At 44.8% G+C, this 22918-nt stretch overlaps 1 protein-coding gene across 5 annotated transcripts in view; it reads left to right on the forward strand.

Moving 5' to 3' along the window:
- Positions 1 to 391: 391 nt before the first annotated feature.
- The window catches only part of MMUT (methylmalonyl-CoA mutase), a 641762-nt gene continuing 619235 nt past the window's right edge, over positions 392 to 22918 (forward strand). The window contains exon 1 of one of the 5 annotated variants that reach the window (XM_069605779.1): positions 392 to 571. Coding sequence is in view for 1 of the 5 variants with exons in the window: in XM_069605784.1 (XP_069461885.1) it covers positions 430 to 571 (142 nt within the window). In the remaining 4 variants the exon portion in view is untranslated. Of the gene's footprint in view, positions 572 to 712; positions 836 to 22918 lie in introns of those variants that run through there. The other 4 variants (XM_069605780.1, XM_069605782.1, XM_069605784.1 and 1 more) reach the window with 4 other exon arrangements.

The following is a 22918-nucleotide window of genomic DNA, read 5'->3' on the forward strand; positions in this document are numbered from 1 at the left end:
ACCCAGGTAGGTGCACCAACACATGAGGTACATTTTTCAACAGGACACGTGTGGGAATGTAGGACATTTGTTTTATATTTTCATACATTTGCTACTGCACTTTGTTACCAACCCTTTAATTTCCCAAATGTAAACTACAGGGGTGTCTTGTAGGAACATTCACTGTATCCGGAAGAAAATTGCAGCCTTGCCGCTCCAGGGCCTCGTAGAAACGTTCCTGCCGTCTAAATGAAAATACCCACCCCAAACGCTGCAAGCTAAAGGCTGGCAGGGTCCGGTTGGACTTGCACCAGCACAGCAGCCAGAGCGTTCACGATGCCCGCTCAGCGCCGGCCCGCTCACTGAACGTGCTCCGGAAGCGCTTCGCTACTCCGGAAATCACACGGATGACATCAGAGTCACGTGAAGAAGAGGGGGCGGGCCGTTGTTATGGTCCTTTTCTCGGATGGCCGAGAACTAGTCGCTACCGTTTTACAATACCCAGTAAATGCTATTAAATACACCTGTTGGTATGTGTATGAGCACCGACCTGTATGTGCTAAAACACTACATTCTGGACGTGTCGGTACTTGTGAGTATTTGGTTGAATGGACGTAGGAGGTGGTGATGATTTAACGTTTGTTTGCATAAGCCTGTGGGAAAGTGTTGCAAGTTCCCCGTTGTGGCTGTTCAGTGTATTTTGTCTTTTGAGGGGAAAGTGCTGCTCCCCGAAACGAGGAGAGTTGTGTTGCGCTGTCAGCTGGTCATGCTGAGGGTCACCATTCAGAATGCCCTTGGAGGAAGTCGGCCCCGCCGCCCAGGAGCAGACGGCGTATGTTTTGGGCTGCTGCTGCAGGTAGAGCTTTCAGAGAGGACTTATTTAAAAGTGCGCAATACGCTGCTAGGGGCGGGGAAAGGAGACAGGCTTTGGACGTCTCGCTTATTTTACTGCGCATCCCCCACGGAGTGAGTGAAATGTCTGGAGTTCGGTCCTTTCCCAATCATAGCACTGGAAACTATTCTTCGTGTGGGCTCAATTAAGTGCATCTCTATGCCCGACATAAGACATCCCCCGTCTTGTTTGCCCCCTCTCTGAGATGTAAGCTTATTATGTTAACTTCAGACATAAACGTCTGTCTAAACTTAGTTTTGAATCATAACATATCTGACGGGTGGAGGAGCACTTTTACACCCACGTGTTTTTCCTTTTGTAACGTGGATTTCCGTTGTCTGATCGCAGGACCTTTCACACAACGTGCTAGAAAAGTCATCAGAAAACGCGCTGCCCGTCACGTTGGCGGAGCTTTCTAATTCTTCATGTTCTTTGGCAAGGCAACTGGAGGAGGACGAAATGAAGGTTGACGCCAATTGCTCAAACAAATCTGCAGGCGCACGTTTCAACCATTCGAAGTTTAAAGAGGATTGGCGTACAATCTCCCATTTCATTTTTATATGCCATTCGTCACAGTCGGTGCTTTAAGTGGGGTAAGAAATTGAGGGGGGGGGGTCACTTGGAGGACGGAGGGCTTGTCTGATGGGCGTGGCCTAAAACTTGAAGGCGTGGCCTAAAGAAGAGCATGTACAAATGAACAGGGGTGGTCTCCTCTACATAACTAAGCGCATACTGCAACACTGCTGGTACAACCAAAACGGGTGGTCGTGGGCAAATCATTTAATTGCACTGTGTCTTAACTGCAGCACTTGAAGTTGGTGCCTTAGGTGGCGCTACAAAATGAGCCGGGGCTCATCAAGGAGACATGGCCTAATGGCAGGGGTCCTGCATGCCTGTTAGGCCACGCTCCCCGACTAGCCCCGGCTCAATGGGCTACTGGCACCCCTGCCAGGCAGCCTTTTGTAGAGGGTGCCAATCTCTGCATTTATTTTCTATTGGCTTGTCTGGCAGGGGAAAGCGCCTCGCCTATTCAGCGTTAATGGTGGCGCTGGCACTCGCCAGCTGGGGGGGCAGCATCACCGTTAAGGCTGAAAGGGTGAGGCCGCTGGAAGCAGTGGCCTTTTTTCCTAAAGACTGAAACTCCTGCGAATGGCCCTAAGCTTCAGGATTTAGGAAACAAGGCCTCTGCTTCCAGCGGCCTCACGTTTTCTCCATAATAGTGGTGCCGGCCCCCGGGCATCTCTTGTTTAAAGGGATGCCTCACAGGTGTGGCGCCACCATTATGGCTGGAAGGCATTTTGTTCTGAATGAAGCCTGAAGCTCTCGCACACGAGCGAGAGCTTCAGGCTATAGAAAAAAAGCCTTTTCGTGTAATTACCGGGGCTGCCAGGGGAGATTAGTGGGCCCAGGCATGGCCCCGCCACAAAACGAGACTTCGGAGCCTGCTGGGGCCCAGCCCCGGCAGGCTCCAGCTCACTTAAAGCCCTGCTTAAAGTCCTAGTGTAGTAAATGGTGACAGAGTGCGATATTATGCTACAGTATTCAGCAGTGTAGCCCCCCCCTCCCTGCGGGGGAGGTCCCATGATCTGGCTTGGATCTATTAAACTGGATGATGTGGGTCAAGGGGGTGAGTTATAAAGAATAAAAGAAATAGAAGGTCCTGTGTCAGGCAGGGGCCTCATAATGTAAGTACTGCGACGAGGAAGAGTAGGAATAAGAGCAATGAAGATTACCGGCAAGTAATCCGAGCATTACTTTTCACTCTGGTGCTTTGCTTGCAGTTGTATATTCGGAATGTGGAAAAATCGAAGTCTTATTGTTTTTAACATGTTTCTATAATATGTATATGTTGTCAGGTTGCATTATAATGTGAATTGTGAACTTTGCAAATAATCTCAAAACACCAGTATTAATGTAGCTTTGAAAGGAAACATTTAAGTTATTTTGGACAGCTAGAACTTGAAAAGTATGTAATCGACTGCCCCAATTGCAGTGCTTCATCTATTAAGTGTGTGGCACTGGGAAGATCGTTTACTCTCTATGCTTTATCTGCAACAAATGGGAGTCCGAAGTGACACTATTCAGAAAAAAATAACTCATTATCTGTTTGTTCTTTATTTTATAATTGGTAATGGAGTGCAAACCTCGCATTGGGTGGCAATGCAGTGCTGTATATGTATAACGGCTGTTGCAATGATGCATTGAATGCATACAGTACAGGGGAAAAAGTCCTTTCAACAGAGGATGTATTACAGTCATACACCATTTAGGGTAGCAGAGAATATTTGACTGGGGAACAACGCTGAAATGGTGTGTGGGGGTAACAAGTGGGCGGGCCTTCAATGGTAGTTGCCAGGTGGGATACTGGTATGGGTAGGTTTGGTGGGATGCATGTTTTGGGGTTGGGAGAAGGTGCTCATTGCAGAGGAGTGTTCTTGATTTCTTTTATTAATTGTATGGAGTTTGGAGGTAGTCTGACATTGAGGAGTATGAGGTTGTACACTCTTGAGGCAGAGACTGAAAATACCTGTTTCTTGATAATTTTTTGCATTCTTGCTTCTGTGGTCTGGCTAGCTTCCAACTTCCTAGGTTGTGCTGACTACTGTGAACAAGATAAATCCAGCCTTCCAATATACAATCTCTACAATTTACAGAGAAACAATCATGTTAAAATGGAAAAATATAAAATCTACTAGCATAAACATTATTAATAGAATTCTAAACTAAAAGGATCAATTGAACGGATTCAAAAATACAAGTAAAATCTAAGGTAATGTTCAAAAGCACACTTGTCTGTACTTCACAACAAGATGGATAACCTACAATTTCAGTCTTCATGGTGTTTTACCTCCCCAGTTGTCGAGTATCCATATTAAGAGATCCACATAATACATTGGATGTTTGATAGAAAATGCAAATACAGCTGCATAGGTACAAACGATTGGATCATAAAGCATTCTCGGACATTTCATCTACTATGGTTGCTTCAACACAGATAAAGAAAACTCATACAGTTGGCATGATATTCAAAAAGACTAGAAATTGTACAATGGCCACCGTGATGGAATTTCTTGTTGCACAAAACAAAAAACGCCATAGTTTCTGAACCCATGACCTTGTGATATCCAAATATTTTTTAAAAAATGTCTCACGTGTTGCATATTTACTGATTAAGATCGCCCAGCCACTTGACAGACATACGTTGGCTGCTTGCAGTATCATTTTGCGTCTAGCTAAGAGTTTCTTGGTAGGCCATTTGCGTTCCAGTTATTGGGCAGTGTGCATGGTGATGGCTTTGAATATGGTGTAGCCGGCTTTGAGGTGATGCATACTTTTGGTGGTAGCCAGTGGAGTTAGATGAACAAACATTTTTTCAGAGACCTTTTTATGAAACTGGCTGTGGCACAGAAGATGCGTCTCGTATTTGCTAGGTGGATTGTGGGTCAATGGGTTGTTTCCATGATCCAGGTGGAACAGGGACTGGACGATGGATCTGACTGTTTTGTCTGGTAGGAATGGCTCGAGATAGTTGGTACCATGCGGCCTGAGTTTTCTTTGCTGTGTGTTTATTGAGAGATAGGTGGCAGTCTATGTGGAATCCCACAACCTTGCTCCAGGGTGTTGGCTGCAGCGTGAAGCCCTCAAGTTGCATGGCAGAAAGCCATGTTTGGATGTTGGCAGGTGCACAGTGTTGGTGAGGAGCAGGCATTCTATCGTGGTGGTGTTTAGTTTGAGGTAGGCGCTGGAAATTCAGGTGTCGATCAGGGCGATGCAGATCTTGACTTGGATGTCTTCTATGGATTATGTTTCCAGGTAGTAGTGCATAGTGTCTGCATTGGTAGATGAGGATTGTGTGCCTGGCAGGAGCCTCTAAGGTGCTGAGAGAGTGGGGAGGAGCAGAGCTTAGTATACTAAGCCAGTCTCTGTCTGCCAGGTGTGACTAGGCAAAGCAACAGATGTCTAGGTGAGGTGTGGGGGTTAAGAGGAAAGGCCGGGCAGTATCTGGCAGGTGCAGCCTGATGAGCATTGCAGCAGGTGGGGGTGGCAGCATAAGGAGCGGGGGATTGTAGTGGCTGTGCTGCATCAGCCTGGTGCGCCCCTGACGGGAGGGTGGGGCTTAATAGCAACGAGAGTGGTGGGGCTCTTAGCACGACGCTCCCTTGAGAGGGAAAGCACCATGCTCAGATTCCAGCTCGCTGCCGTGACCAGGGGAGTCACATGGCCAATTTCCGGGCCCTTTATCAGCTTTTAGAGCCATACTGCTCGTATGGCCTACAAATTGGCAAATGGTGGAATGCCATGTCGCTCCCCACGGCCCTAATTCAAAATACATACATATTTGGTTCTCTTTGGCATTTGCCCTTATTGGTTAGTGAGCCCTAGTTTTGTTTGTTTCCTCCTCAGTGCCTCACTAGCAAAGCATATTGACAGATGTGGGGTATGGAGTATCTGTCTATTGATGGGGGCAGAACAGGGTCATATTTCTGGGCGTGGGGCCAATCGACTACAATTGATGGCGGACGTGTATTCCTAGGTTACCAAGGAAGATGACAGAGCCCCCAAATAGAAAGCATAGTGGGGATCCAGGGTACTATTTACGGTCATCTAGTTGAAGTGCCTAACGGATTGTAAGTGCTTCAATAATAGGTGTACTACCCCACACATTGATGCCTCCTTTATCAACCATGGGTGAACGAAACGCTGTTCCTTTAAGGTTTCAAATCTTACCTGTAGGTTTTGTGCAAAAATCACTCGGACCTTACAAGATTTTATACAACTTTGCAGCTCAATTGCCACATAATAAACGGTGTGTGCACGTTTTGTCATTAAACATCTTAACTCTGTGCTCATGTTCTCTATTCAGCAGTTGTTCTTTTGCTCTTAGGTTTTTGAGGAAAGTTGGTCATCCCATCTCTCCAATCTTAGAGACATTGTATCTGTAATGGTGTGTTTCGAGCTGGATTGCTGCAATTCCCTTTCCTCGGAGTTGCCCGACTATCTGCTTTGGTGTCTCCAGATACTTCAAAACGCTGCATTGGCGGGTCCAGCCCCCTCCAGGTCCCCTTACAAAACTTCATTGGCTTCTATTCTGTGAGAAGATAAGTTGAAGTCCCTGTGTCTGATCCACAGGGCCCTTCATGGAAGTGGTCCTTGCTTTCTCGAAAAGAAAGTCCTCTGTTTTATCCCTTCCAACTCGCTGCTCTCTTCTACCCAGTCTTGGTCAATCGTATATTTGTTGCAACTAGGTGGCATGGGTTGCTGCTTCTTTTCTGTACTTGGTCCAATCATCTGGAATGAGCGTCCTTTGCCTGCTGTATCAGACGTTTCTTTGGCATACAGCTAGCTTTTGAAAACTCACTTATTTGTTCAATGATTTCTTCTTTTCCCCAGGTAGCGCCATGCTGTCTAGTGGTTAATGTGCACTTGATAAATGTCTACTCGTAGCCATAACCTTAAGTAATAATCCTAAGTATTGTGCCTCCCCAGTTTTCTGTACATTCACCTCCTGCATAAAGAATCTTGGCGTAGCCTCCTTGGTAAGCAGGGATTATGCCTCTTTGCTCAATTCCAACTGCATGTTAAATTAGAAAAATCGTTGCCTGTAAACCTAAATCTGTATAGTCCGACCGGTCAAAAGGGATGTTTCCCCAATTCCATGCAGTCTGATGGGACAGACACTTGTCTAGTCCTCTTTCTATTTTTATATTTGTTTTGCTCTTCCTATGAGTTTAGCAACTTAACCATAACTACACGACCGCGGGCCGTGTAATTCCTGCTTAGGCCAGAGTGTACACACAGGCAAAAAGAGGTGCACTCCCAGTCAGTCTCTTTTCAACAGCAACTATAACAGAAAATCTTCCAGTTTGATAAACGCCAGCATCCACGGAATGGGTTTAAAAATCTATTTTATTTCCATATGAAGATTTAAAATGTCGTGCTGCTCCTTCAGTAACAAACGGGAAGTGGCCGCAAAAAACAATGCGTTTCGGAACAGCTAGTTGCTTGGTCATATGATTTGCACAAAATATCCCACGTGTTAAGTACCTGATGTGTGAAATAGAAGGAGAAAAAGTGCACTAGAAGAAAGAAAACCATATATAATCTATATATGTGTGTGTAACCCATGTCTCTTTCCCTCTTCTGTCCCTGGACCTCTATTTGAATATAGATTGGGTCTTGACAGAATAGCGTGGGACATGGTAACTGAGCACCAGCCAAGAGCTGTTGTTGGGTCAAGCAGTGTCTCCGTGCTACAGCATGGAACATCGGGAAGAGTGACATGGTAGTCTAAGTAAATCCTGTCCGGATGCTGTGAGAATTGGAAAATGTCAGCCGAAGCAGGTGGCGTTCTTGCTAAAGGAAGTCCAGCTTACTTTATTTACACAGATTATTCACCCAAGACTTGTACATTTCAGTATCAATTGCACTATATTTTTCAAGGGGCAACATCACAGAGCAATTCCCAGAGAAGGTATGTTTGATTGTGATAGAATTGCCCATCTAAGAGAAGTTCTGTAGGCCCTAAAATCCATCAAAGACTGTGGGATGCGTATTTTGACTGGTACGCAGAGGCTAGCAAAAGATGCTCCAAATCCAAGCCCCAAGCCCTGAAAGATGCCTAAGGGAATCTCCAGGAGCAGCTGAAGGAGTTGAAAGCAGAAGAAGCCAATATAGTAGTCCCCAAAAGCGAAAAAGGCTGTAGCAAACTCCATTCTTGCCGCTAGGGCCAAGACAATTTACTATCTGAGAACCGGGTGCATCTGGATAGAGAAAGGCATATCATGTTGCCTATAACGAGGTGGCATTCGTTGCTTTACCAGCTAACGTTATCTTTCTGTGCTAAGGTCAGACAGTTCTGAAGCAGAAATGAACTGCTCCTGCGGAGGAGCACATACAGCCATATATAATTCTTTCTAGCTGCCTGCTATAATGGCCTAACGGGACAGGATGGTACCTGGGTTTGTTGATTAGCCGTGCTCATGTACAGCTTCAAGGTTCTCTCATTATAAGACAAACAATTCATTTGGCGGCCTGGCATTCCTAACTATGTAAGCAACTCAAAGTTCAAGCAGCGGTCGGCTACTGTGCTCAAGCTGAAAACCAGAATATATATGATGAGCAGAGAGCAGAACCAAACTGAAAATGGCCCCCTTTACACAAAACGGCTGCTCGAGCAATGGTTTCTGGTTCACATGTTGTGACATTGTTTCATGATGCTTAGTGTGCTTAGGCCAACACATAATCAGATGGTATAGTTGCATTTATATTTTCACAAAGCCTCCTTTTGGCCTAAGCCAAGAGAATCACCCAAAAACGGCATCTTCCGCAGATAAAGTGTCTGAGTTGTTGTTGTCGGAACAACCAATTATTCTCATCGGAAATGTCAATGGACATGAATTCTTTAATCGTGGCATCTTGTGCTACCATTGCATTGTTGGTGATTTTGGACAGTTCGGGTTTCAGCTTGATTTTCACGACAGCCTGCGCACCGCTACCCCCTATCATGGTGCAAATGGCAGGTAGACACTGCACGCAGAAACAACAGAATAGTACGATGCTGAGTATTATGGCCAAGAATGAGAATATCCTCCACCCCCAGGATCTTAGCATGTCCCAGAACCAGCCACCAATGTTCCATATCACCCTTGGGGACATGAATTTCTGTACTTCGTAGATGCAACCTTTTTATCGCTTTGAATATTGTGGGAGTACGTAAACACAACACGCGTATCCCACTAATTTGCACCACCATGTTCTGCCAGGATGACGTCAAGCACAATCCTATTTGAAGGGCCACCAATCGAATTGCTTTTTGCTCTAATGTCGTATTATACATTATGTCTGTTGTTTCGTTAATTGTTTTCTCCAAGACTCTAGCTAATCTTCTAATGTTGTATGAGTTGATTAGTTGACCCCAGAAGGGTACAAAAGATTTTGCCACATCCCCAAAAATCTCCCAGGTTGTAGCACCATCTACATGCCGCCTGGGGCGTTGTTTGGAAATTTCAGAAGTTGTTGCAAGATATACTCCTGGCAAGAGTATCCCCAAGTAGTAGATACCTCCCTAATCCCTAGGTAACCATGGGTATGCCTCATACCCGCATACAAAATAAACGGGACCCCCTATGTACAATGGTCGGTCTTCATGCCCTATGACAGCAGTATTTGCGCACTTATCAAATGTACCCATTTGGTGAGTGCCCTTCTTTCACATACAAAATGGAACAGAGTGTGGGCTATGGTTGATTGTGTAGGAAGGCGGTATGGCATCCTTATTGCCCGCAGGAGCCATCTTGAAAGTGATCATAGAGTGATAGGGTCTGGAAAGCCTGTCGACAGGTCTGGTAGATGCAATGTTTGGTTTGCTTTTTATCTGAGAATATCGAACAACCCAATGGTGTCAATACAAGTCTCTCGAAATCATTGATGTTAGTACCATCTAAGTTCCCTGTAGCACTATCATTCCATCTTCCGAAAAATTGCGCCCTAAGAGAGGCATAACAGGCAGTAGTCCGATGGAGAGGATGTATGTACCAACCCAGCCCCTTTCCCCATGCTGTGGCAGATGTGAGCATACCCAGCAGTCGGTTTTGTTCAGGATGGCATGTGTAGCGTTCATTATCTGCAAATGCGTGTTGTTGTCGTCATAACCCCCTCTTATGTTTAACGTCCTGAGGATGGAGAGTATGAGCAAGGACATGTGGGGTAACCATTGTGATAGTGCTCATAGTTGGTAACATAGCATCAAGCAGATGTAAGTGCTCCAAATAGAATAATAAGATTATCAAACATATTGCTATACATGTGAATATTGAGACCGATACACATTTGGCCTTCAAGGACCATCTTTTCATCTGTATATGTCTAATTTCATCAAACTGGTCATCAGCATTGCCAGTACGAGCATCCCCAAATACAGGCATAGTTCTCTAAAAGTTTCTCAGCGTCCGTTATAAAGCCTCGCTGTTGAGCTTTTTCAGTTTATCCGTAGGCAGCACATGATCGCGCAGCTATTCTTGTCTGTAGGCAGCTTGTCTGTCCTTGCCAACCCCGCCTGCTCTCGAGCTTCCAACAGAGGACTGATGGGGGGGTTGAGGGGGCTGGCGTAACACAGATGTCCTCCAATCCGTTGGTTTAGAAAGAACATAGGAAAAAGCACAGAGGTGTCGGAACAATGACCTTGCTTGTCCCCACAAGGACCAAAGACCGCTCCCCCACAAAAATCACCGGGAAAGCGAGTGTCAGTGCCTCATCTCGGCTTCATACGCTCCCTTTCGCCTAACCCCTGCCCCCGGCCCTTTAAGTGGCAGGGCCGAAGGTAAAGGCTAATGCAAATTTGTACCGCTCCTCTTGTCGCGTGGTCGCAGATTGTATCTGGTTGCACCAGGCAGAGAGTGGTCAGTAAACAAAACGCTGTTGTCTCCGGGAACAGGCGTAGATGCGCCGCAAGATTTGTGTGATCAGGTGGTCCTTGCTCGGACTTGTAGTAATGGCGTGAAGATGCAAGAATATCTGAGTAGAATATTTGTGTTCAAGAGAGAACTTGACCGTTTGCACAAATTACTTGTAGACAAGCATAAAACGCAAACCTTGTATGTCCAGAAGCGGTATTTCCCTCCTTCGCAACAGGTTAGTGAAGAGATGCGTATTTGCATAAGAGATGCCCTCAGGTGGATTTCAGATGCCACTATTTCCCCGATTGAAATTCATGATACGTTTTGCCAATACACAGCTGCAATGCAAAGGAAAGTGTTGCAGGGGATGGTCAAGGTATTTACAGGACGATTGTATGAAACGAAACGCATGTTGCTCGGCTGATTTAATGCTGATAAAAGAGCTTTTCACCAGAAATTGCATTGACTGCAATGTCTCTTGATTTGGCCCTATTGTTTAATAGACGTTTAGACCTTCCCATGAGTGACCCACCCACTATGCAGTTACCCATGAGAGAGGTTCCGCCAACATTTGTCCCGAAGGTAGAGGTCCCAGCCGTTGATGGAGGTGTTGAACGCACAATTGAAGCACATTACATTTCCCAGTTTGTCAATGTCCCATTTTCCCGGCAAGAAGTAAATACCATCGATTCCAGATATTAGAAAGAATCCTTCTGGATTCTATAAGGAGATTGAATCTGTTTTACATTAATCCGTGTTTACATTGGGTTATATTGATTTTTTATTTCCTGTGATTCTGCCTGCTGATATATGGGAACATATTAGGTCCGTGGATGACGTGCTAGGATTAGGCGACACATGGGCAGCCATGACACAAGCAGACAGGGATAGGAAGGCTGGTGAGCGACCCCCGCAGATTATTTTAACATTGCCTATGAACATTGTGACTAAATTGAAAACGATTGTTCCAGAGAAAAGGATTGTTTGGGACAAACTCATTGCTTGCATGCAAAACAAGTCGGAAGGTGCTACAGAATATTTTAATAGGTTTGAGGAAGTGTTTTTGGATTTTAGTGGACAAGATCTGAGTACGGAACCAGGTGAAAGATTGTTTGTCGACAAGTTTGTGCTAGGTTTGTTGCCCGAAATAAAGGCATTGATTATGACATCTGAAAGCGCATGGCAAGCAAAGTCGCAATCTGAGGTTCTACACATTGCTCAGTATTATGAGAATCGAGTGAACGCAGAGACGGATAAGGTGGAGAAAAAGAAAGGTGATTTGAAAACAAGGGTTTTGCTTCAGCAAGTGACAAGGGGAGCTAGAGGTGGGAACACACAATTTAGAGGACAATGCGCATCACACGGCCAGGCCCAATTAGGTCCCCCATCCATTAACCAATGTGCATACTGTAGAACGGAAGGCCATTGGAGCGCACAATACCCACTTCTCCAGCAGAGATCGAATGGTACCCTGACGATCGAGGGGACGTCCAGGCATAGGCGGCCCTGCAAGGAATAATTGTGCGAATAATTCACAATCACAGACACAACCCCAAGAAGGCCAAGGGAACAAAGCAATGTTTCCGTAGGGTTCTCGGATACGCCAGTGATTTGCCCAGTTTCGAAGCCGATGACCTTTACATTAGGTCCTTTCACTGAGCAGTGTCCATTCCTACTGACCAAGAATTGCGGCAAGAATTTGTTGTGCTTGAATTTATTGAAGAAATCGAATGCTGTGATTTATTGTTCTCCGGATGGAGTATATTTGACAATTTCACCACTACAAAATCCTGTTTCGCAATTTGTATCCATGCCATTACCAACTGAATTGAGTACAGTCCCATCATGTCTATGGGCTGTGAATGATAATGATGTCGGTATTTTTCAAGTTGAACATGTCCACATTACCTTGAAACCAGGTGTTACCTTGCCGCGTACACCGCAGTATAAAATTTCGGTCGAGGGTAAGCAGGCTTTAAAAAGTATTGTCTCTCATTTGGTACATAGAGGCATAATTGAAGAAATTGCAGGGAGTGTGTGTAATAGTCCGATTCTTCCGGTATACAGGAAAGGGGGGAGTGCGATTCCATTCTATTTTATAATTGATTTGCGTGCGATTTAACAAAATTGTTGCACCTCAATTCCCTATTGTCCCCAATGTTACTACAATTCTGACTATGATTCCAGCTACCACTACTCACTTTAGTGTTGTAGATTTGAAAAATGCTTTCTTTAGCATTCCAGTGCATGCTGACAGCAGATATTTATTCACGTTCACATTAGGTAGGCGCTCTGTCACCTTTACACGAGTGCCACAAGGCTATACAGAAAGTTCGAGCATCTACAGCATGGCCCTGAAAGAACAGTTGGACACGTTAGAACTACCCTCCACATGCACATTATTGCAGTACATTGATGACTTACTGATAGCCGCAGATTCAGAGGACGCTTGCAAAGAGGGCACTGTATTGTTGTTGACACACTTGGCAGAACATGGCCATAAAGCATCACTTAAGAAATGCCAGTATTGTTGCTAGGAGGTGGCCTATTTGGGTTACCACCTGTCGAGAGAGGGCAGACGCTTGACGCCAGAATTAATTCGGGGCATATCTGATGTCTTTCCCAAATACGCAGAAGGAGGTCAGAGCTTTAATTGGCATGGCCTCATATTGTAGACAGTGGATCCCGAACTTTGATTAAGCCTATGTTGGCATTGACGAAGAAAGATATTCCTTCGCCCTTTTCATGGAACCTGGACTGCCGGACAGCATTCCATTAGCTCAAAGCTGCATTGAGTTCAGCTCCAGTTTTGGCAGTTTTGGGCACACCGAATTATGAAAAATGTGTTGTCCTGTACGTGCATGAAAGAGATGGTTGCACTTTGGCTGTATTGACACAAGACCATGGGGGGGGGGAGAATAGACCGTGCGGTTATTTCCCCTCCTCACTGTATGCTGTTGCATACGCTTTGCCGCGTTGTCTGAGAGTTGCTGCTGCTGCTGCTGCGTCAGTAAAGCAAAGTGAGGGGATGGTTCTGGGTCACTCTTTAACCGTCATGGTTCCTCACTCAGTAGACATTCTGTTGAATAGAATGCAGACCCAACATCTCACATCGGCTCGGCTAACAAGGTACAAGCTGATTCTCTTTGCTACGCATATCCAAATTAAGAGATGTTGTGCTTTGAACCCGGCTGAATTGCTACCTTCTCCACAGGAGACAGAAAACTGTGACATTGTATCACGTGATTGCCTTTTTGTAACTGAACAAGATAATAAGGGAAGGGTTGACCTCACTGATGCACCCTTGAGAGAACCAGATGGAGAGCTATTTTGTGATGGCTCCTGTTTCAAATTGCCAGACGGCACATCCACTGCTGCCTATGCTATCACCACTTTGACTACTGTTGTAGAAAGTAAAAAAATCGGCCCAAGCCGCAGAACGTATCCCATTGACTAGAGCCTGTGAAATATCTGACGGTTTTAGTGCAAACATATTTACTGATAGCCAATATGCATTTGGGGTAGTTCATAACTTTGGACGTCTGTGGGCTGAGAGGGGTTTCTTGACATCACATGGTACAAAGAACCAGCATGGCACTTTCATAGTGCAGTTGTTGTCGGCACTCGCACTCCCAACCAAACTAGCAATAATGAAATGTGCCGCACACCAAAAAGTGACGTACGATGTAGGAAAGGGAAATGCTTTTGCCGACAGAATTGCTAAGCAAACTGTAAATGACGTACACTCCAAAATGTACATTTTAGATTCAGCAAGATGGGTCACTGATACTTGCATGATGGGGGAAGGGATTGGTAGCGTAAAAGAAACTCGGACAGAGGCTACTCCCGAAGAAATCAAACAATGGTCAGAGGGTCCCGCAGGGTTAGACAACGAGGGTTGTTGGGTTGATCATGACAAAGCAGGATGTCAATTTCCCAGGCATAGTTACAACCCATACTCTCTTTACCTGGGCGTTTGCTCTTGCAAGGCAACTCTCAACAACAAATATCAGGAATATCGGGTATCGGGGCACGACTCGCCTGATTTCAACAATCGTCCTGAAAGACTCATTCGTCGTGTCTGGTGTGTCCTGGCTCAAACAGCCTCGATTCCGGGACCCTCGCCACCGTGCACGCAAGACGCGGTATGCCTGTCAGAGAAGGGCTGTGCACAGATCTGCGGAGGAATCACTTCTCACTTTGCATAGGGGGCCCCTAAGGCACACACCAATCTCTGTCCGGTCACCTCGTCCTCGCTCGTCTCCACGATGGGGCATCAGTGGGAGGGTCCCTATTCGGGCGCCATCTTGACAGATCAACAACCGGAATTAAGGCATCCAACCATATACTAATGACATGCCAGCCACGAGGATTCGAAGTCAAATATATTTATTCAATAACAGCATTTGATCAAATTGATCTCAGCACCCCACAACGTGTAAGGCAGACGCCGTGAGGGGAGAGAGAGCGAGCATCAGTACAACAGTCACATATACAGCAAACCTCACAGCATTAGAAAGCATTGCCCAACCCCCTTTGTTCAGACATCATCAGGCTAGGGTTCAAGGGGTTACTGCGTAATTCATTATAATTAAACATTATACATTCTTGCCGCCCGTGCCAAGACAATTTACTATCTGAGATCCGGGTGCATCTGGACAGAGAAAGGCATAGGATGTTCCCTATAACAAGGTGGCATTCCTTGCTTTACCAGCTGTTATCTTTCTGTGCCAAGGTCAGACAGTTCTGAAGCAGAAATGAATAACGACTCCTGTGGAGGAGCACATACAGCCATATATAATTCTTTCTAGCTGCCTGCTATAATGGCCAATGAGACAGGATGGCACCTGGGTTTGCTGATTTAGTCGTACTCATGTACAGCTTCAAGTTTCTCTCATTATAAGACAAACAATTCATTTGGCGGCCTGGCATTCCTAACTATGTAAGCAACTCAAAAGTTCAAGCAGCAGTCGGTTCCTGTGCTCAATCTGAAAACCAGAATATATATGATGAGCAGAGAGCAGAACAAAACTGAAAATGCCCCCCCCCCTACACAAAATGGCTTCTCGAGCAATGGTTTCAGGTACACATGTCGCAACATTGTTTCATGATGCGAAAGTGATACGATTGTCCTTATGACAACACATAATCAGACGGCCTAGTTGCATTTATGTTTTCACACCCATCCACCACAGGCAGTAAATTCTTCTCGGTCATCTCCAATTTCAGAGTGCAGATTTATCTCTTGGTGAGCTGTCTGCATACAGCCAGCCCACCCATATATGATCACTGGGGGAGCCACGTAGCTGTTTCTTTTAACTATTGATGTAATGGGTGAGAGATGAATGTAATAGAGATTGCCGTCTCTCACCTAACATTTTTGTTGCCTCACTCACAGCTGGTACAACTACTTTCAAAGGGTTAAAATACTCCCCTAGCCCCACACAAGACAGTTTCTCAAGACAGGTAGCACAATAGTAACTGCATGTACAGTGGAGCTCAACAGATTTGTTTAGTATCAATCATAGTTTCCCTAAAATATATGAGGATCCTGTGAAGTTTCATGAAGAATTGGAAGTATAAATTGATTGTTCTAATCCCACCTGGGCAGATGTTATGAACTGATATTTCTCCAGACACTTTAACTTTGTTACGACAAAGAAATAGTTGGCCATTGCAAGATAGGTGGAATTAGGGAGAGCTAATTTAAGAGTTCACTGATACATTTCCATACAGTTGTAGAAACCTGCCCCAGTAAGATAGACTGGGCAAAAATACATTCATTTAAGCAGAACAAGAGTGAGAATCTGTCCGATTTATCTCGAGAGGCTTAACCAATGTCAAGATCGGTATTCAGGGATTGCCCTAGTGCAGAAACCATGCAGCATCTCGTAGTCTCCACATTTGTAATGGGGCTGCAGCCAAAGATTGCGGGAAGTACTCATTAGTAGGGAGTGCGGGAATTTCACTGAGGTGGTGTTGGCTGTGCAGCATTTCTGTGAGAAAGCAGAAAGTGGCTACCAAAAGTAGACGAATGGTGTTGCATAACCAGATGCTACAGCCTTTGCAAGGAAGGGTAGAACCAAACCATGTGGGAGTGTATGGAATAGTAAAAGGGAATTTCCTGTCCAAGTGGGATAAAGGCAGTTGGATAAACAGTTGTCAATGATCAGAGGAATTATTGCAAGGAGTTTGGGCAGTGGACGTCAGAATCGACCAGCTCAAGAGATGGCTCAGCTGCCGCAGCTCCCTCCTTTTTCACCATTGTTTCCACCACCCCCACAGACTACTCCACTTAATACACAGTAGGACAGCTTGAGGGTCAGTAATATTGTTGCACCACTGATTCTGCGTGAGTTGGTCCTACTGTTTCATATGTGTAATGTGTCGTTGATGGAAAGAATGTATCAAGTCTGGTAGATGTTGAAGCATCACGCTCAACTGAGAGTTTCTGATGTTTTGCATGCTCCTTCAGATGAAGTGGTAAATTTGGTTGGTATGGAGACCAACTGATAACCAGCCAGCTAAACGAACTTGAAACACGTTTTACTTGATGTATATGCGCCTTACAAATGCATAATAAAGAAACTATGACTGTTGCCAGGGGGTCAATGTTTTAATTTGCAAGACACATCCCGCCTCAATTCTCCAAATATACACAGCATAAATCTATTATTTGCCGAGAATTATTTCACTACCCAATGGCTAGTGTCGAGCACATTTTGAGGTATGACATTAGGTCCTATTTCAGAATATCATGCCTTTTTCTTAGCCCTTCTACACTAGCGAATGTAGTAGGATTAGATTGCCAATGTAAAATGAATTCCAATATTTATTGTCCCCCTGACAGTGTTTATTTAGATGTCCCTGTTTGACGAAATTACTCGTGCCCCGCAGCAGTACAAGGATGAGCAGAGGCTAGAAAGACTACTAAGACCTCACACTTCTACAAAACAAGAATGATCCCAATCACAAAGATAAAATGGGCACAGTTAAGAGATATATCTCCTTTGCCTTTTTTGGCAGGTAACGTGGGCAGGCTATACTCAAGAGGGGTGCAAATGTGTTCCAGTAGGGACCAAACAATGAAGTATAGCAAACCAAAATAAAAGAATGTCCAAGTTTCTACAAAAATGTATATACTTGAATTAAATATAATACACTACAACAACCCACTCCAGTGGAAAGAAAATAGAATATTCAGAGATAGAACTGAGGCAGCTCTCTGGGTAATGAAATGGGGGTACAAGGCAATCAAAATCAACAATGTTCTCAAAAATATCGTACCGAAGAGGATTGTGACCTAACCATTCTCCAGGGCCCGAATCTAGACCACGGGGACAATTATTAGGCAATAATACCTTTTTGCTGTTCTTAGCAGTTGGACAGCATCGAACCTGGCTCCTCTGTGCTGTTGATGGGGTTCGAAGCAGGCTTGAATGCGATGGCCGTCTGGTTCCAGATGGGAAGTGGGTGTTGGGCCAAGGCCTTAGTAAAGTTCACTGCGTTTCGAAGTGGTTTACGAAGAATACCGGGTCGTGAGACCCACCAGGGATGGTTGGGCAGTCGTTCGATGGTGAAGATGCTGATGACTGGAGTTTGGCTGTTCGGTGCAGCAGTCAATGGTCACAGTTCAGTGAAGCCACCAGCGTCAGTTCGACTGTTGATGAGAACAGCAATGATGATGCTGAAGATTCAAAACATTGTTCGAATGCAGCAGATGCAACCGTGAGCTTTAAGTTCGCGCGGAGGCATCATCGTGTTCAGCTGGCGTGGTGGCGAACTGGCTTGAGAGCGTGAGACGGCACATCAAAGATTGGTCGATTGCCATAGCCAGCTCTGGATGGTCCTGTTAGTTCAACAGGGTTGAACGGACTCTAATCGGAGTTCAACAGCGAAAACGCATGGATTCCAGCTTTTGGGTCCTGTGTGTCCCACTTCAGGCTATCGGGGACAGTTCTGCCCTTGTTCCTCGGCTCCCAAGAGGGGTCCTTTAACAAGGTGAGGTCCTGGACAGCAATGTGGCTGGCAGAGATGCAGGTCTTGCTCCAGCAGCTGGTCATCCACAATGTGTCCTGTGGATGGGTAGGAGCAGAGGTTGCCTCTGCCTTGGAGACTTGTCTTTACCTTCCCGACAAAGTAGTTTGAAAAGGCAATTCTCCCATCAGAGGTGCAATGAATTCTTCCTCCAGTGTTTGTTCAAGATTGAATTGGAGAAGGAGTGGGAGTTCACCTTCTTTCAAAGGCAAAAGTCCACAGGTGATTGGACTAAAGCAAGCCTTGCTTAAGGGGTCCAATCCCTGCTCTTGAGAGAAGTGGTCTTTGTCGTTCAACATCGTATGCAGAGTGCTTTGTGCTAAAGGACGTGGAGAAGTTGGGAAGAAAAATAGAGATGGAGAGAAACAAGATGGTGAAATCTTCCTCCAACTATGCTGAGCTCTCTCTGTCTACACAAACTCTGATGCGATGGACAGGGAAAGGACAAAGTTCCTTTTGGTATTCAGCACCCTGGTGTGGTGATAGTTCTTCCGAGAGGGGTGGAACCTTTGATTGCTGTTTCCCATTCCCGATAGGAGGCTGTCTTGCTGGAGAGATGTTACCATGCCTCACAAAGGATCAAAGGAGAGGCACAGTCATGGTCTCCTGCCCTGCGAGTTGGCAGGGCCAGGCTTTCCGACCAGAACACAAATATCCCTTCAGTAGCTGGGCAGTGCTGACACATATGATATCCGCTTGATGTGCCTTTGATAATTACGAGAGCTACTAGCCACCATACCTTAGAATCTGGGTATGGCTTGTATTTAAAGTTTAGAACTGCTTCCAGGATAGTGACTCTCATAATTACGTGATTTGGGAACAGTGGTACACCTCTTAAATGCAGCCCCTGCACGGACATGACTTGGCTGTCAGTGCAGCTGTCAAGAGGGTACCTGTGATCACTGACCCTATTATGTGCCACTGGAGAGCAGGCGCTGCAGATCAGGATACTGATTTGGCAGAACAAAGGTGTACGTTATGCTTTTGGCAAGGGTTTGGCTGAAAGGGGAGCCTGGTTATCAGGTCACACTTTCTGAGATGGTATCACCCAAAATTGTTAATAAAATTTAAAAAACTCTGGCTTCTACATGCTTTCCAGATGGGTCTCTCGCTGTACATTGGTCATAAGCCACGTAAGAGGTCGTGGTTGTTCGGTCATTGAAGTGAGAACCACGGATGTAGGATTTCAAAACCACTGCAGAGGCCCCCTTTTCAATTGTGGCCCAGTCACACTGTCACTTGGTTAAGCGCCTACTTGGGTATGCACACCATTGTTCTACCCATTCAGTTAGTTATGCTAACACTGCACCATTTCCAAAATCACAGGTGTCTCTCTGAATAGGGAATTCCTGCAAATAATAGAACTAATTTTTTTTATTTTTTTATTTTTTATTGTATATGGTTTACAAGAAACCTTTACAAAAAATTGTCTTTAAAAGGTAGAAAAACATTAATTACATTTAAATTTCAATTATACAAACAAGCGTTAAAACATAGATCCAATTTCCAGTTAAGAATACAGAGAATAAGGGACAGATTAAATTTAAATTTGAAGAGTTCAGTGCAGAGTACACTGCAGCATTAAAAATATACCGACAATAAAATTTAAAATTTACCAAATTCTAAAATAGAGAATAAACCTACAGCGAATAAAGAGAAATTTCATAGAGTCAAGCATAATCATAACAGCGGGGCGTATAAATCTAAAGCTTTGATAAATCCAGCCACAGCAAGTCCATCCTTAATGTTTGAAATAGTGAGACACTGAGACCAGATCAAATGGGCCTCCCCCATTTGCCCCATTACATTAAAACGACCTAGATATTTGTCCCTTAAAGCTGTCAAAGCAGTGCAGTCTAAAAAGAGATGCCGAGCGGTTTCAATCACCCCCAAAGTTTTACAGAAACGGCAACTAGGATCTAAATCAGAGAACTCCTTCCTTTTGTGTAAAACTTCCCGAGTGGGGAGGAGATTCCATCTGAGTTTAATGAGAAGGGAGCGATAATATCTGTTGGGGAATTGGTTCAAAATAAAAGACAATAGGCCTCTTTTCTTATGATCAAATTGTAAATCTCTCAGAGAGGGGTACGAATGTAATTTTTCAATAGTGTTACTCCAGTCGTGACAAAAGAGACACTCCTTGACCTTATTCGGATTCGTTAGTAGGGTGTCCCTATCGGAGGAAATATCCAACAGGGTCTTGTCACAGAGATCACTAAAAGCGTTGAGATATAGATTCTTGACTAAATGTCCCTGAGAAGAAATCATGTGTCCCACATCAGCATAGAGAGTGTCAGGTTTAGGAGAAAGCAAAGCTGAGAAAAGTGAGAGAATCCTGCAGAGAATCCTGGCTCGAAATGAGACTAACCCTAATTCATACCTAATAGCCACTATTGGAATGGAATTTGGCAGTTTTAGAATTTTCCTCCAATAGATACCCTCAAGAGAGTCCCAGAAAATCAAAAGTGCCGAGTAGTGGAATTCCATTCCATACAAAAGTTTTGGAGTAACCTTACCCTTAAAAAAATCTACTACAGGCTTAAGGGAGAACATACCATATTTATTGTCTAGTTTGAGGGATTGGGAGATGAGAGGGAGCAATTTGTGTCTGAGGAATCGTCTAAGTTCGATCGCCGAGGATCTAGCCAAAATCAAATAACCAAGATAGACGATTTTATTTGCTCTAATTATATTTTCGCCACCTATTTTCCATACTTTGTTATTCCCCATTCTCCCCTTCGAAAAGACCATAGTACGGGTTTTGCTCGGGTTAATCTTAAGGCCATTAAGAATACCATATTCTTCAAATTTACATATGAGCCTCTGCAGGCCCACTTTAGTTTTATCAAAAAGAAGAAAGTCGTCGGCATAAGCCAACCATGAGAGCCTCAGATCCCCTAGTTTAGCACTCACCATGCCTGCATTTCTCAGGAAGTCATCCACATCCGCCATATAAAGGATAAAGAGACAGGGAGCTAACGAGCAACCTTGTCTCACCCCAATACGTGTCCTAATCCTTCTGGAGAGGGTTCCTGCCAAGTCGAGCCTGATGTGGACCCCTGAATTTTCATACATGGCCATGATAAGAGATAAAAGCCCTGCCGGAATGCCCCATTTGGTTAGTTTTTCCCATAGTCTTGACCTGATAACCAGGTCAAAAGAATTTGACAGGTCAATAGATGCAACATAGAGAGGACCATCATATTTACCCCAGGAAGAGGTCTGTAGGGCGCTGAGGATAAGACCATTGAGATTAGTTGAGTGGCCTGCCCTAAAGCCTGTTTGTTGTTTGGGGAGAATATGATTTTCCCTGATCCAAACATTAAGGTGCGAGAGCAGCAGAGAGGCAAAAAGCTTACAATCTGCATCAATAAGCGAGATAGGTCTATAATTTTTGACCTCGTTACGCAAGCCTCTTTTGAAAATTGGAACAATGTGAGCAGTTTGCCAACTGGTGGGTACCTTCCTGGAATTAACGACATCTTCAAAGAGCAAAGAGAGGAGGTTAGCCCAGAGAACTGGCTCAGCTTTGAATGTGTTGTTAGTAAGGCCGTTAGGTCCAGGAGCCCTAGGTTTCTTGGCTTTGGAAATAAGTCCTAGTATTGTCTCGGAGTCAGTCGGAGGCTTCCATAAGTCCTTAGAGGGGTTGTTCCCCAGAAGGCAGGAAACTGATCTCTCACCCCCAATGTCAAAGAGTTTAGTGTAGTGCTCAACCCATTGAACCTCAGGGATGGCATTTAGCTGGTCGGCGACCGCCGCATTATCTAGGCTAGATACTGTAACCCAAAATGCCCTCAGATCTCGTTTTATAAGCACTGCGAGCATATGATCTGCATCATTTTGTAGCATAGAAGCTTTTCTAGACTTACAATAGTTTTTATATTTTTGGCGGATGGTTTTAATTTTTATATTTTTGTCGGCCCATTCCATGTCTAGGGCTTGTACATCTCTAATGAGTTTCTTAGTGAGACCCTTTACATTAGCCAATTCTTGGTCAAATCTATGAAGGTGAGATATTTTAATAACACCTTTCCTAAGCTGGCCGTGAATACTACGCTGTAGAGCAGTGAGAAAGCTATCGAAATGAACTGTATTGAAAACTGCCAATTTCCAACAAAAAGAGGTATGGTTAGAAGAAGAGATCAGTTTACGATTCAGTAGGCTGATATTGAGAGGAGTCCAACGAACCCCTGTCCCTTGTCCCACAGTTTGGAGATGGGTAGGTCCCCCCACGGGCAAAGACTTAGTCGGAAGGAGACAAAGAAATGAGACCCGGAGAATACCATGGTCACTCCATGAATTGAAAGAAACCTCGACATTAGACGAGAAAGGAGTGAGAGAATGATATACAAACACGTAGTCTAAGGTAGATTTTAATGAAGATCTACGCCATGTGGGTCGAGATAAATTGGTAGCGTCGTAATAACCATTGAGACAAGTAAGACCCACTGAATCCATGGCGAAATTCCAACAACGACCACGTGCGAATTTCATGCCTAGGCGGGAGTCGTCCTCCATCGCTAGTCCCAAGTTGTCATATTTGGATTCGGAAGAAATAGAACAATCCGAATTAAGATCACCTGCCAGGATCAGTTTACCCCTGGGATGCACAGAT

This window comes from Ambystoma mexicanum, chromosome 4p, assembly GCF_040938575.1.
Source record: "Ambystoma mexicanum isolate Mex_15411 chromosome 4p, UKY_AmexF1_1, whole genome shotgun sequence".
NCBI classification, from domain to species: domain Eukaryota; kingdom Metazoa; phylum Chordata; class Amphibia; order Caudata; family Ambystomatidae; genus Ambystoma; species Ambystoma mexicanum.